This window comes from Mandrillus leucophaeus, unplaced genomic scaffold, assembly GCF_000951045.1.
Source record: "Mandrillus leucophaeus isolate KB7577 unplaced genomic scaffold, Mleu.le_1.0 Scaffold121, whole genome shotgun sequence".
NCBI classification, from domain to species: Eukaryota; Metazoa; Chordata; class Mammalia; order Primates; family Cercopithecidae; genus Mandrillus; species Mandrillus leucophaeus.
In genome coordinates, this window is record NW_012100432.1 from 6,277,186 (window position 1) to 6,290,591 (window position 13,406).

The following is a 13,406-nucleotide window of genomic DNA, read 5'->3' on the forward strand; positions in this document are numbered from 1 at the left end:
CTGCTTGCAGCCCTCCCTCCAGTGGCTTCCAACATCCCAGAGCAGCCTCTGCTCCTCCTCCTTGGGCCCATAAGGTCCCTATCCACCACTGCTCACCGGCTGCTTTGTCTAAGCTCTGGACATCCTGGCTTGCTGGCGACCTGGGAGCACCCTGCTAGCCCCCGCCCCCAAGCCTATGCACTGACTGTTCCCAGCTCTAGACTCCCTCTGCCACCTGGACCTTGGCAAGAACGGGTCCAACTGACTGCCACAGCCTCTTGAAAGGCTTCCCGAACTGCTGGGCAGAGGGAGCCCCTCTCCCTGGCAGCCTCCTGCCTCTTGCTTCCCCTGCACTGGGCAGGACATAACATTTCTCCTTATTCACTCATGTCTGCCTGGCTCACTGCTGGACTTCTGTGCCTAGAACAGTTAGGAGTGCAGTTGGGCACTCAGTGAATATCAAAGAATGAATGAAGAAGAGTTCCTTCACCTGAATGCTCTTTCTCCATATTTCCCTGTTCAATCTCACCTCCTTGAGGAAGCATCCTTTTGAAGTCTGGGCCAGAACTTTCAATAGCTGCAATGTCTCCCTGCACCTTGCTTTGCAGGTGAGCTGGCAGGTGCTGCATGTCTAATAGATACCTGGCGTTGTGTATGGTTTTTTACACACACTCTCTCAGGGGTCCTTAGCAGCAGCAGCAGCAGCATCACCCCTGGCGGCCTGTTAGAAAAGCATATTCTTCGGCCCCACAGCAGACCAACTGAATCTGAATCCTGGGGTGGGCCCAGCCATCTGGCTTTCAACAGGCCTTCCTGGGGATGCTGCTGCCACTGGAGTTTCAGACCCTGTGCTATCTCATTTTGTCTCCACGGCCACAGAGCAACCTTGTTATTATCACGGTCATCATCATTTTACAAATGAGCAACTGAGCCGCATGGAGGTTTTTGTTTTGTATAACAAAGAGACAAATGACCTCATATCAGAGAGGGCACACAAACTCAGATCCGAGGTTTACACCAAATAAACTCAACAGACTTTCATCAAAGGTGGAGCATTCACTATGCTTAACAGTGAATGAAGAGGGAAGAGGAGGAGGCAGGGAGAGGAAGGGAAGGAGCTGGCAACAGCAGAGACCCTGCGGGTCTCAGGGTGGCATGGTCCACTCTCCCACACTCTACCAGTTGCAGCAAGTTCACTGTCACCCACCCTCGGAGTTGGGCCCCCATGAACTCTTGAAGCCTTAAAGGGCAACTCACCCTGTTATTTTAATTCTCGTATTTACTAAGGCAAGAAAAACGGGTAACGCATTTTTCAAACGTTTCAAACAAAAATATATTACTTGTAACCGATGGCAGTTTATTTTAGAGTACTTCCAGCAAGAGACCTTGACTCAAATCTGTCTCCCTGGATGAAAAACACTCGTATACAATTATTCCCCCTGAATTTCCTAAATACTCTTCTTCTGACTGGGTAGGACCCACCCGCCAAAAAGAACCACGCTTAACTGCCGCCCACAGACATTACCTCAAAACTTCCTCTTCTCACGTGCCCCAGCTGAGTTGAAACACACACACACACACACACACACACACACACACACACACACACAGAAAGCCCTCTTTAACACTTTCCCTCAAATATTTGCAGATAATTAATTCACTGTTAATCAGTTGAGGATGGTTCCTTTATACTCTGTAAATACAGAGGAGGCGTCTCTGGCCCCAGCAAGTGCTCTTGGAGCTGAGCGTGTGTGTTAGGAAGTCAGGGGGCTGCTCCCTGGGGAAGGGCCCTTTCCAGCAGGACTGCAGGGAGCGGGCCTGCTAGCGCCTTCCAAGGTGAAATGGGCCTCAGATTCTCTCGCAGCAGCACCTCCCGGGTGAGGCCGTGTGTGCCCTCCTCTCGGAGTCCTCCTGGCCCCCTAGGGGTGAGACCAGCCCTTCTGTCTGCGTGGAAGGCCGAGGGGTTTCCAGTGAGTCACTGCAGCAGCTGGCAGACCCAGGGACCAAGAGAACGCCAGCCCTGGTTTTCTCCCTGCTATATTTAGAATGTTGCAGAAAATCCCATCTTCTGGTGTCCCCACCTGTTCACACATGGCAGCAGCCCCTCTGTTTCTGTCTGCCCATGCACCTCTCCTTCATGGGCCCTGCTCTGGGGCCCCTCTCCTGAGAATCTCCAAAGTCTCCTGGTGGCCTTCCACCCTTCCAGGCCCCAGAGTCCTTCCCAATAAATCCTGTCTTCACCGGCCCCAAACCGTGCCTGTGTGGCCTCCTCTGCTTGGTGGTGGTTCTAAACCTGGGCTGCACATGAGAATCGCCTCGTGTATCTTTTAAAATCCTGATGCCCAGGTCACACTAAAGACCAACAAACCAGGATCTCTGAGGGGTAGGGGAGGGGGAGTCCAGGCTTCAGGATTTTTTGACTCCCCAGTGATCCTGACCGTAGCCAAGGTGAGAACCATGGCTCTCAATGATCGGAGCCCTTCCTCCTGCTGACAAGTTTCCACTCTCCCGACAAGACCTGGCCACCCTGCCGGCCCTCCAGGCACTGAGGATGCCTTGAGCCCCGGAGGTGCCACACCCCTGTCCAAGCTGCTGGCCTGGTGGCGCCTCTGTCCCAGCAGTGCCTCCATGGCACTTACAGGCTCTCCACCTGCTTGGTCACCAGACTCAGGTCCAGTGGCCACGTTCCTGGACCCTCTCCTCATTGAGGGGAACCAGCAGTGCCCTGCTTACGTGGATACCTTAATGTGGATGTTCTACCCTTAATATTTAAAGCATTTCTGGTCTGATCTATTTCAGCTTATAAACTCTTCCAGTCCTTCAACAAACACTGGTGATGCCTCCACTTCCTGCTCAGTCCAGGAATGGACTGCGCTGTGCAAAGATGACGAGAAGGTTCTTGGGGGAGGGAGACAAGTGAATGGACAACACAGTGTAAGACACTGTCTTTGCCTGCCTGCAGTGGCTGCCTTGGCCTAAAGGAATAGTTCCCACACAGGATAATACATGCTATAAAAAGCTATGCCCTTAGAGAGGGACTGCTTGCTTTCCCTGGGGAAGACAGGTCATGTTCTCATTAGGACAACAGTTACTGTGTCCACGCGTTTCTCCTTGCTTCACACCTCACCCAGAACAAACACCCAATTAGGAACTTCAATCAATACTTATTAATGATGTCAATACTAATAGCCTTCACACCAAAACCTTCAGAAAGAACACAAGGATGGGTGAGAAGAAAGGAAACCCTGTGAGTGAGCTGAAATGCCCAGAAAATACATAAAGTAGAAACAATTGGGGAAATGCTCATTTAATAATAAACCCGGGAGTGTGGCGTGGCAGAGATGGATAGCCATCCGTAATGTCCATTCTCTGTGTCTACCTTACCAACAGAAGTTTCTGTTGTTTGGCTCAGTAGTTAACAAATTACAGTTCCTGCCTCCCTTGCAGCTAGGCAGAGCCCTGTGAACAGCGCTGGTCAATGCGGTGTAGCTAGAGCCTTCTAGGGTTTCTAAGGAAGGTTTGCCTTCCCGATAGGAGCCCAGCCCTTTTTCTCTGTCACTTCCTGCTTCATCTACCTGTTAGAACATGAGGCCGGAGGTAGTGCCCACACAGATGAAAGCCACATGCTAAGTAGTACCAGCTGAGCAAACTACACATGGAACCCTGGGCACTGATGGTGCCATGGAGTCCTTGCACCTGTCTCAGACGTCACGTGCCCTGGAAGAACACGAAACTTCCCTTTGCTAACACATGTGCAGTGAGAATGAGTCTGCTTGACTATACAGCCACAGGTTCCTCACTTATGAAATAGGGATAATAAGATTAATTGTTATGAGAAATTAGAGATCATAAGAGAAAATTGCAAGGTACCGAGCCTGGCATGCTGTTGACACGGAATAAATGACAGGAATCACAATTTTCACTGCTGGCAAGCTGTTCAAACCCATGAGGTCATTCTGTACAAATTCTGAGGTTAAAATGGAAAACAAAGTTAAATTAGATGCTTACTGAACATGACTGTGAGCCCACCAATCTACCAGGCATGCTGGAGACACAGCCAGACTGCCACAACCACAGCGCCTAGAGGTTTCTGTCTGAACAGTGAAATACTGTAATGCATTGAGCAACGAGACCCATGGTAGTAAAATCAGTTAGCGTCAGATTTACAGAAGCCAGTGTTTCCATAAATCGTGTCATAGAAACTGGCAGTAAAGCCACTGTAGGCAGCTCTGTCTACTTTGTAAAGCATTTTCCTGTCTATTGCTTCACTGTATCTTCAGAACAGCCTGTGCAGGCCTGAGGGGTGACCCAGCCCACTCAGGGCGGCCACACCGGGACAAGAACCTAACTCCCAGCCTCAGTCCTGCTGGTCTTGCTCAGAGCCCTGGGGTCACGCCCACCTGGGTACACAGCACAGCAGCCGGTCTACATTGTAGCTGGAGGGGACTTGGACAGGGTAGAGTGAAGGGGAAGAACGCAGCACACACTGCTGGGCCCTTGATGCATTATCTCACAGCAATCTGTCAAATAAATGCCCTGACATTCTCCCAATATTTGCTTTATTTCAAATTTTTTTTTGAGACAGGATCTTGCTCTGTCCCCCAGTCTTCTGCCATAGGACAGCATTATCTTGCCCATTTGGTAGATGAGAACATTAAGACTGGTGATAGTTAAAAAAGGTCCAGATCACACGGCTTGAACTCCCTGTTGAGTGGGCCCTGGACTGGGTGTATTAGTGTCTGAGCCCTTTTGCTGTCTGGAATGAAAGCTGCAGTGGCATGCTTCCAGCGACACCCTGGAGTGCAGATGACAACATGGCTAAAGACATGGGAGGTTTGGACATTGGAGCGGAGGTGCCATGGGCCCTGCAGCAGTGTTTTCAGCTCTGTTTTTAGTTTTCAGTGTATCTCCAATGGGCACAACAAATGCCCTGACAGTCTCCCAATATTTGCTTTATTTATTTATTTTTCTTTTTGAGACAGAATCTTGCTCTTTCCCCTAGGCTGGGTACAATGGTGTGATCATGGCTTACTGCAGCCTTGAACTTTCAGGCTCAAGTGATCTTCCCACCTCAGCCTCCTAAGTAGCTGGCACTATAGGTACATACCATAGTGACCAGCTAATTTAAAAAAATGTTTTTTTGTAGAGACGGGATCTCACTCTGTTGCCTGTGCTGGTCTCAAACTCCTGGCCTCAAGTGATCCTTCCACCTCAGCCTCTCAAAGTGCTGGGACTACAGGTGTGAGCCATTGCACCTGGCCTACTTTACTTAAATTTAAAAGCTATGTTGGGCTGGGCACGGTGGCTCATGCCTGTAACCCTGACACTTTGGGAGGCCGAGGAGAGTGGATCACCTAAGGTCAGGAGTTCGAGACCAGCCTGGCCAACATGGTGAAACCCCATCTCTACCAAAAACACAAAAATTAGCCGGGCATAGTGGCAGGTGCCTGTAGTCCCAGCTACTCAGGAGGCTCAGACAGAAGAATCGCTTGAACCTGGGTGATGGAGGTTGCAGTGAATTGAGATCACGCCACTGCACTCTAGCCTGGGTGACAGAGCGAGACTCCATCTCAAAAAATAAATAAATAAAATAAATAAAAGCTATGTTGGAAAGAATGCAGTCTGCATAGATCTCTGTAGGCATTTGTGCCTGGAAACATTGTATACAGTAATAAATTTTTTTCTTAGAAAAGTCTAGACAGCTGTGGCTGTAACGGAGCAGCTCAGGAACTTACATAACCTCAGCAATGCATCAGGTGACACATCATGGATTCCAGACCTTATTAAATAAGAGGGTTTGCTGTTAAAATGCTGAACAGTGAAATACTATAAAGCATTGAGCAATGAGATCCATGGTAGTTAGTGTCAGATTTAGCATCCATTTGCTCCTCTCCCTCCCCAACCTTCTAAGGAAGTTTTGACCTGGGTTCAAATCCTTCCTTCTTCACTTACTAGCACATTTCTCAGCAAGAAGGAAATACAGCCAAGATCACAAGCCACCAGTACCTGCATCGCCAGCCTGCACAAGATCCCTGAAATGGCAGCCCACTTACTTGGCTTCCTTCTACTAAGCAAGCCACAGTCATTTTCATCCATAGACAACAAAAGTCACACACGCAAGCCAACAGGGTTCATTTCTTGAATTAAACACTTTCCTTAAACACTTGCCAGGGAGATTTCCATGAGTCATTCAAAGAGCTTGAAACAGGTGAACACCAACAACCACTTTCGTACTATATTTAGAATGTCACAGAGAGCTCTGCCTCAGCTTTAGATGTTATTCTGGAAACATCAAAAGGTGGGCTGTTTCTTTTCTCCCTTTATTCTAAGAAAGGAGGCTTTTAAAATTGTTTCTCAAAGTGCCACAGTCAGACAAAATAAACAAGGAGCAACATTTACTTAATCCCACAGATTTGGCCAAGTTTTATCTGATAAGAAGGTGGTTGGTGCTAAGATGCAAAATAGATTCTTGGGACTCTAGCTGCATAGTACAAATATTCTTTGCCTTCAGGATGTCTCTAGAACATAATGATGATGAGTGTAACAAATTTTAAAGGACGCAAATGCAATAGGAAAAAAAATTCCTATCTGAGGCTTTTACATGTAAGAAGTACCAAAGTTAATAATGACACAGTTCCCATACTAAAAGCCTCAGAGATAATCCTCAAATATCATTCCTCAAACAGTCTCACAAATATTACTGGGACAGTTTGCAAAGCACTAAAGAATGTCACAACTATGGTAAGAAAGAATTAGTCAATACTGTCAGTTATGAGGATGCTTGTATACATCCAGCTGAATAAGAGCTCCTGGCAAATCACATTTGCAGCTCTTTACCTACAGAATGTCCCAGCAAGCTTTTCACCTCCCGTGCAGCTTCTCTGTACAGATAAGGCTTTTCCGCATTTACAAGGACTCCCAGGCCTTTGTCACTGCTCCCCTGTCCCTCTTTTCAGAGACATCACTTAATTATTATCAATTTTCAAATCAGATAAAACAGAAGCAACATTTCTGGATCTGGGTCACAATTATAGAATTTTACAATGAAGCTGTGGGGAAATCACCGTGTTTAGTCACAGGGAAGTCTTAATTTTAAAAAGTGTTAGGCAAAGAACTAAACTGGGAGACTTCCCAGCCATAGAGAATGTTGCAAACATGATTATGAAACTACGTACCGACTCAGGCAACGAACACTGGATTTTGACGGTTGTGGATTTTGCTGCAGGACAAAGAATCAAAGACCTGGCCTGGGGTTGTGTGTGTGTGTTTGTGTATGGATGTATGTTTATGTATGCATGTATATGTCTATATGTATGTATGAATGTGTGTATATGTGTGTAGGAGTGTGTGTGTGCACGCACATGTGTATGTATGTGTGTGTGTGCGTTTTATGTGTATGTGTATAGGTACAGGTGTGCATGTGTGGGTGTATGTATGTGTGCATGTGTATGTGTGTGCACATGTGTGTATGACTATATGCATGGGTGGGTATATGTATGTGTGTTGGGTTTTCTTGTGACCAATATGGCCTATTGAGGCTTCTACTATTCTCCTGGTCTGAAATGCTTGGTAAACCTCGTGTGGTTAAACCAGGATTTACATTGCACTTGAACTGACTACATCATGTCCATTTGAGGGCACTTGGAGAAAAACCAGGGCCCATTTTGAGAGAAAGCACTTTATAAATGCAGGAAAGAATTCCTTGGCCTCGGGTAAGTTCTGAGATAAACATATCCGACTTTGTTTTCCAGTTGAGGTTTCTAATCAGCCTGCATTCAGTCTCAGACGCTACAGAATGTGCCCCTCAGACTTTTTTTTTTGTTTATGTAACTACATTTTTTTACTTAGAAACATCCATGGGGAATAGAAGAATTGAGAAGGAAGGATGCTGGTGGTGAGATGGACTACAGAGGGAGATCTCCAAATTGTCAGGGCCTGGCCAGCTCTGACGGCGCCCTGGGACACTCACCATGGTCGTGGGCGAACACCAGCAGGTCCAGCCCCATCAGCATCTGAGCCAGCTCTTCATAGCGGCCACAGTGCTCTCCGGCTCCATGGGACACAAAGATGAGGGCCCTGGAGGGACGAGAAGGGAGCCTGGTTAGGAAAGCCCAGATGGGGCTAGGCGTGGTGGCTCACGCCTGTAATTCCAGCACTTTGGGAGGCTGAGGCGGGCAGATTGCCTGAGCTCAGGAGTTCGAGACCAGCCTGGCCAACATGGTGAAACCCCGTCTCTACTAAAATACAGAAAAATTAGCCGGGCGTGGCAGTGTGCACCTGCAGTCCCAGCTACTTGGGAGGCTGAGGCAGGAGAACTGCTCGAACCCAGGAGGCAGAGGTTGCAGTGAGCCAAGATGGCGCCACTGCACTCCAGCCTGGGTGACAGAGTGAGACTCCGTCTCCAAAAAAGAAAAGCCCAGATGGCTGCCACTGTGCTGCAGCAGCACCAGAGCTTACACAACCTCAGCAACACCAGGAGCCACACCACGGGTTCCAGGCATTGTCAAATTAGAGGAGTTTGCTGTTAAAATGCTGAACTTCAGAGTCACACAGAATGGAGCCCAAATCCCCGCTCTTCCTGTGGGCTCCTCGGGCAGAGCTCCGGTCCCATGAAGTTTCATTTCTTCGCCTGTAACATGGTACGAATAGCATCACTCTGCGGGTGCTTGTGAGGCTCATGGGAGCTAATCGATGCCAATGGCCCAGGCAGAGTGCAGGCGCAGGGCAGGCAGGTCCTCCACCAGGGTCTGCTTCCTCCCTCGGGGGCGAATGCGGCGGCATTTAGATTCCAAACTATCCAATTTTCAAGACCTATATTCTTAGCAGAAGACCCACAGAGAGCTAGAGTCTCCTTCAGGCATGGAGTAAATGCCATGAGGGATACCCACCAACTTCTGCTGCTGCTGATGGTGATGGGGGGAGAGAGGAGGAGGAGGAGAACAAGCTGCCACCTTCCTGAGTGTTTACTATGCACCCGTTCCTCTGCAACTCCACATGCAAGATTTCTAACCCTCCAGTCATCAGATGATTTATCTTCTTTACAGATGAGAGTGAAACACATAGAAGTTAAGTGAGTTGGGCCAGACAAGGTGGCTCATGCCTATAATTCCAGCACTTACGGAGGCCGAGGCAGGCAGATCACTTGAGACCAGCTTGGTCAACATGGTAAAACCCCATCACTATAAAAAATACAAAAATTCAGGCGTGGTGGCACACACCTGTAATCCCAGCTACTTAGGAGGCTAAGACTGCAGTTGCAGTTGAGCCAAGATTGTGCCACTGCACTCCAGAGTGGGACTCTGTCTCCAAAAAAAAAAAAAAAAAAAAGAAAGTTAAGTAAGTTGTCCAAGTCACACAGCAAGTTGGCAAAACGCCATTCACAGTATGTTACCACTGGCTTTCTGGTCTCCAAGAAGCTGCTGTAGGGCTCAGAACACAAGCCATGGAGTCAGGACAGACGTTGCCTTGGCAGAGGCCCCCCGTGCCTGATCTGGCAACCTCTCCTGGGCCTTTCTGCTTGGCCCTGGCCTCTCCGCACACCCCCGCTGACCGTCACTCTGGTTCCCCTGTTGCCTGCCTGCTTCCTAATGCCCCCACCTCGACGTCAGCCCACAACCCTCTGAGGACTGGACCCCAGAGCTGTATCCCAGCCGAGCGACATGAACAGGGTCCCAGCTGAGGACACAGACACCTCATTCTACAACTGTGTTCTTCCTATGACTCTTTTCGGCCAGGCTGTGTAAGGGCAGAATGGCACCAGTTTGTTTTATGGTACTTCAATTAGCCCCATTTTTCAAATCACCTTTGCCATCTGTCCTTTTCCTTTTTCCTTCCTTTTTCCTAAAAACAGCAGAGGAATGTTCACACCTTCTTCACTGCTCCATGGAATGCCCAGCCACCTCCACTCGATCAGATGTGTACTTTTGTAAATGACACCTGCCCGCCTCACATTTCTGGGGTTGGCTGATGGGATTTCTTTCCTGCATTTCCCTTGGCTACTGAGGAGCATGGCTGGAACCTCTAACTAGTCAGCATCTTCCGTCTTCAAAAGGGGCTGTGCTTCCAGAAGGGATAGCTTAAATACTCTAACCCCCTTTGAGAGCACAGCCACTGCTGTCATAATTCAGGCTACTGTTAATGCAGACAGACAAGTCATTGAGCTGGATCATGCAACTCTCCAGCCTCTCACCGCAGCCAGGGGCCACCCAGCATAAAAGGACTTCGGGGTTCCATTTAGCAACCAAAGAAATGGCACAAGACATTGCCATCATGCCTGGAATTGCCTGTCAAGAGAATCCAGCACCAAGTCAATATGTGCAAAAACACGTGGTCTCTTACTCTACAGCAATTCCTTCTAATCCAGAGGTTCTCAACTTTGGCCACATATTAGAGTCACCTGGGGAGCTTTCAAAAAGGCTGATGCCTGGGTCCCACCCCCAGGGGACCTCTGGGTTTAATTGGTCTGAGGTTAGAAAAGCTCCACAGTGGCTCCGATGTACAGCCAAGGTGGAGAAGCACCTGCTCTCATCACCGTGCTGAGCTTAGGCCATGGTGCTGCTCAGAGGCTAAGTGGAACTTAAGCATGGTGAGAATGCAGCCATCGTGGAAACTTAGAGCATGCTTAGAGCCATCAATCTCCCTGGGGGGTATGCTGGGTAGACCACGGGTTCTAGCCATAAAGGTTGACCGATATAGCCATTCCACTGCAGGCGGTGGGGGCCACTGCCACCCTTCTGTCTGCACAGGAAGAGCCCGTTGGCAGCACCTGCAGGCTCAGCCTTCGACAGCCCCACACTTCCACCCCCAAGGCCTGGTCAGCACCCTGAGAACCCATCATTGGACACCTGGACTCATTCTGATCTTCAGCTTCTGTTGTGGTAAGTAGGTTTCTCCTTAGTGCCTGGATTCAGATCCTGCCTGGACCCCGATTCTGATAACTCAATCTCCCCTTCCCCCTGGCTGCCACATTTACATGTTCCCAGGACCTTAGTGTGTTTTGTAAATCTGTCCAGCAAAGTGAAATCAAATCACGTTACTCTTCTGCTTTAAGCCTTCCAGAGACTTTGCACTGCAACAGAACAAAGCCTGTCTGCCTCTGAAACACCTCTTCCCCTCTGCCCTGCTCCCAAGCTCCGAGGCCTCCTTTCTGGTGCCCAGATGTGCCAGGCGATGGTGTGCTGTTAAATGTTTAACAACTGGGTGTGGGGGTGGTTCTAGGGTTCCTCCGCCCACTGCAGTGCCCAGGGCAGAGCCTCCTGGAAGCCCACCTGTGCTGTACTTACTGGCACCAGGGTTTCCACGTGCTTCACCTCACCCCCTGTGAGCACAACCCTCCTCCTGCGAGACCTTCCGCCTCCTTCCCCACACACCTGCTGCAGGCGGAGCCACTGCTGCCGCTCCCTCCTCTCTTCAGACCTCTTCCCAGCCTGGCCCCGCCCTTCCCAGCTTCCCGCCCTATTTCCATGAACACAGCCGGCCATATCCTGAGCTATGTGTGTCTGCATTTGTCTCTCTGGGTAATTGGACAGACCCCAGCTCCAGGCTTCCTGATGGAAGGTCACATTCACCACTGGATGCTGGGTGCTGCGTGGAAGCTTCCCCTTCAGGGTTTTACAAAACATTGTGCTTCTATTTCTGCTCGAAAAACATACATGACCGAGCACTGAGAAACCCAGATGTGGAGGAAATGCACATCCCAGTTGCTGGGAGGCTGTGAACAGACAGCAAAGTTCAGCCAGAACAACCTAGTTGGACTCCCAGTGTGACCACGCAGGACCCTGGGCAAGTCGCCTGATGGCCCTCAGCCTTTCTCCTTGGTGTTGAAATAGAAAGAATGGGATGGCAGCAACAGTGGGTCCTACTTTCCTTCAGCTGAGTCTGCAAATGTGAATGAGAGCTTATTACGTGCCAGGTCCCCAGGACACTGAGATGAACAAACAACGTTGTCCCTGCCCGCACACAGCTTGCAGTCACTCAGCAGAGAACACATGTGTGATTGTGTACTGTGAGGAGCACTGTGAGCACCACGAGAGGGTCGACAGATAAGGGAGCCTGACCTAGACTCCAGGGAATCGCCAGGGAAGGCCCCTGAGTGTCTGAGTGACTGGGAGTTGTCCTGGTGCAGAGGTCCTGCTGGGGACACACGGGTGTGCCTACTCCAGGCACAGAAGGAAGGCCCTGAGTCCAGAACACCGTGTGGAGGAGGAAGGTGAGAGGTGCACAGAAGGCTGGGTCCACAGCCCCAGGGGCAGCAACGGGGCGCTGGCGTTCTCCTCTGTGCAGGGAATGGTACTCAGCAGGGCAGCGACCTGATCTGACTTCAGCTTTGTGAGGACTGCAGGGCTGCTGCGAATGGAGTGGGAGATGAGAGACAACATTCATCAAGGGGCTGACAGGGCCCTGAACAGGTGCCAAGGAAAGTGGTTGGTTTCTGCCCTTCCTCCCTTGCCGTTCTGCAACCTCAACAACACGCAGCAGCAGCAAATTAGCAGAGCCATTTATGCAGACAAGGCAATACCCACAGCAGCAGAAATTAGGTTGCAGAGGAGGCTGGCTAAGATCTTTTTCCTGGAACTTCTTTAACGGCTGCAGCCAGTTGGGAGCCAGTCGTTCAGGGAGAAGGCAATGACTGTGGGAGGGGCGCCCAGCCCCAGAAGCAGATGGCCTGCCTGGCATCCAGCCCCGGGAGGTGGGGCAGCTCCCAATAAAGCACACACAGCCCTCGAGATGAACAAGCCGCAGAGCCTCTCAGAATGTACAAACCAGGCTACTTTATCCTCTCCATCGAAAAACGAATGCCCCCTTTATGCCTTTGGTCATTAATCAGGTGACCTAACCTCTCACCTGTGCCTCAGTTCATTCACCTGTGAGGTGGGGATAATCCCAACACCACCCGCCTCGGAGAATGACGTCGCGAGGTAAATAAGGAAATGCGGATGGGGCAGGGGTCTTGTCTGGGCTAACGAAAGCCCCCATCACTGTCCGCTAGGAAGCCCTTTGCTCCAATGGCACAGGTGAGCCACTTGCTAGGTGAGCCACTTGCCAGGTGAGTCACTTGCCATCTGGAGGTGTGGGGTGAAGCTCTGGCCCTCCCATGAGCTAGTTCCTAGACCCCCATGGGCCTCAGTTTCTCCACCTGAGACACAGGAACACTGCAGCCTCCAGGGGTTTGGAGGTAAAATGAGACAATGTGTGTGCAAGTGCACCGAGACCCTGCAGCTCAGGATCCAGGCTTCTGCCTTCATGACCATCTGCTCTGCCTCACCTGCCTCCTGCATGAGGAGGAGGATTCGGGGCCAGGGACAACTCACATTCTCATGGTCACTGCCAGCCCCATGGGCAAGACGCCTGCAATACACCAGCAGCCACCACTGCCTTGAAAGGCAGACCAGAGCTGAGATGAAAGGGGTTCACCTCCACCGAAGAGG

General features: G+C 50.1%; 1 protein-coding gene across 5 annotated transcripts in view; it reads right to left on the reverse strand.

Moving 5' to 3' along the window:
- Window positions 1-13,406, reverse strand: part of MGLL (monoglyceride lipase) — a 140,713-nt gene that overhangs the window by 88,837 nt on the left and 38,470 nt on the right. For all 5 annotated transcript variants that reach the window (XM_011971292.1, XM_011971290.1, XM_011971289.1 and 2 more), the window contains exon 3: window positions 7,949-8,055. In XM_011971292.1, coding sequence (XP_011826682.1) covers window positions 7,949-8,055 — 107 coding nt within the window. The remainder of the gene's footprint in view (window positions 1-7,948; window positions 8,056-13,406) is intronic.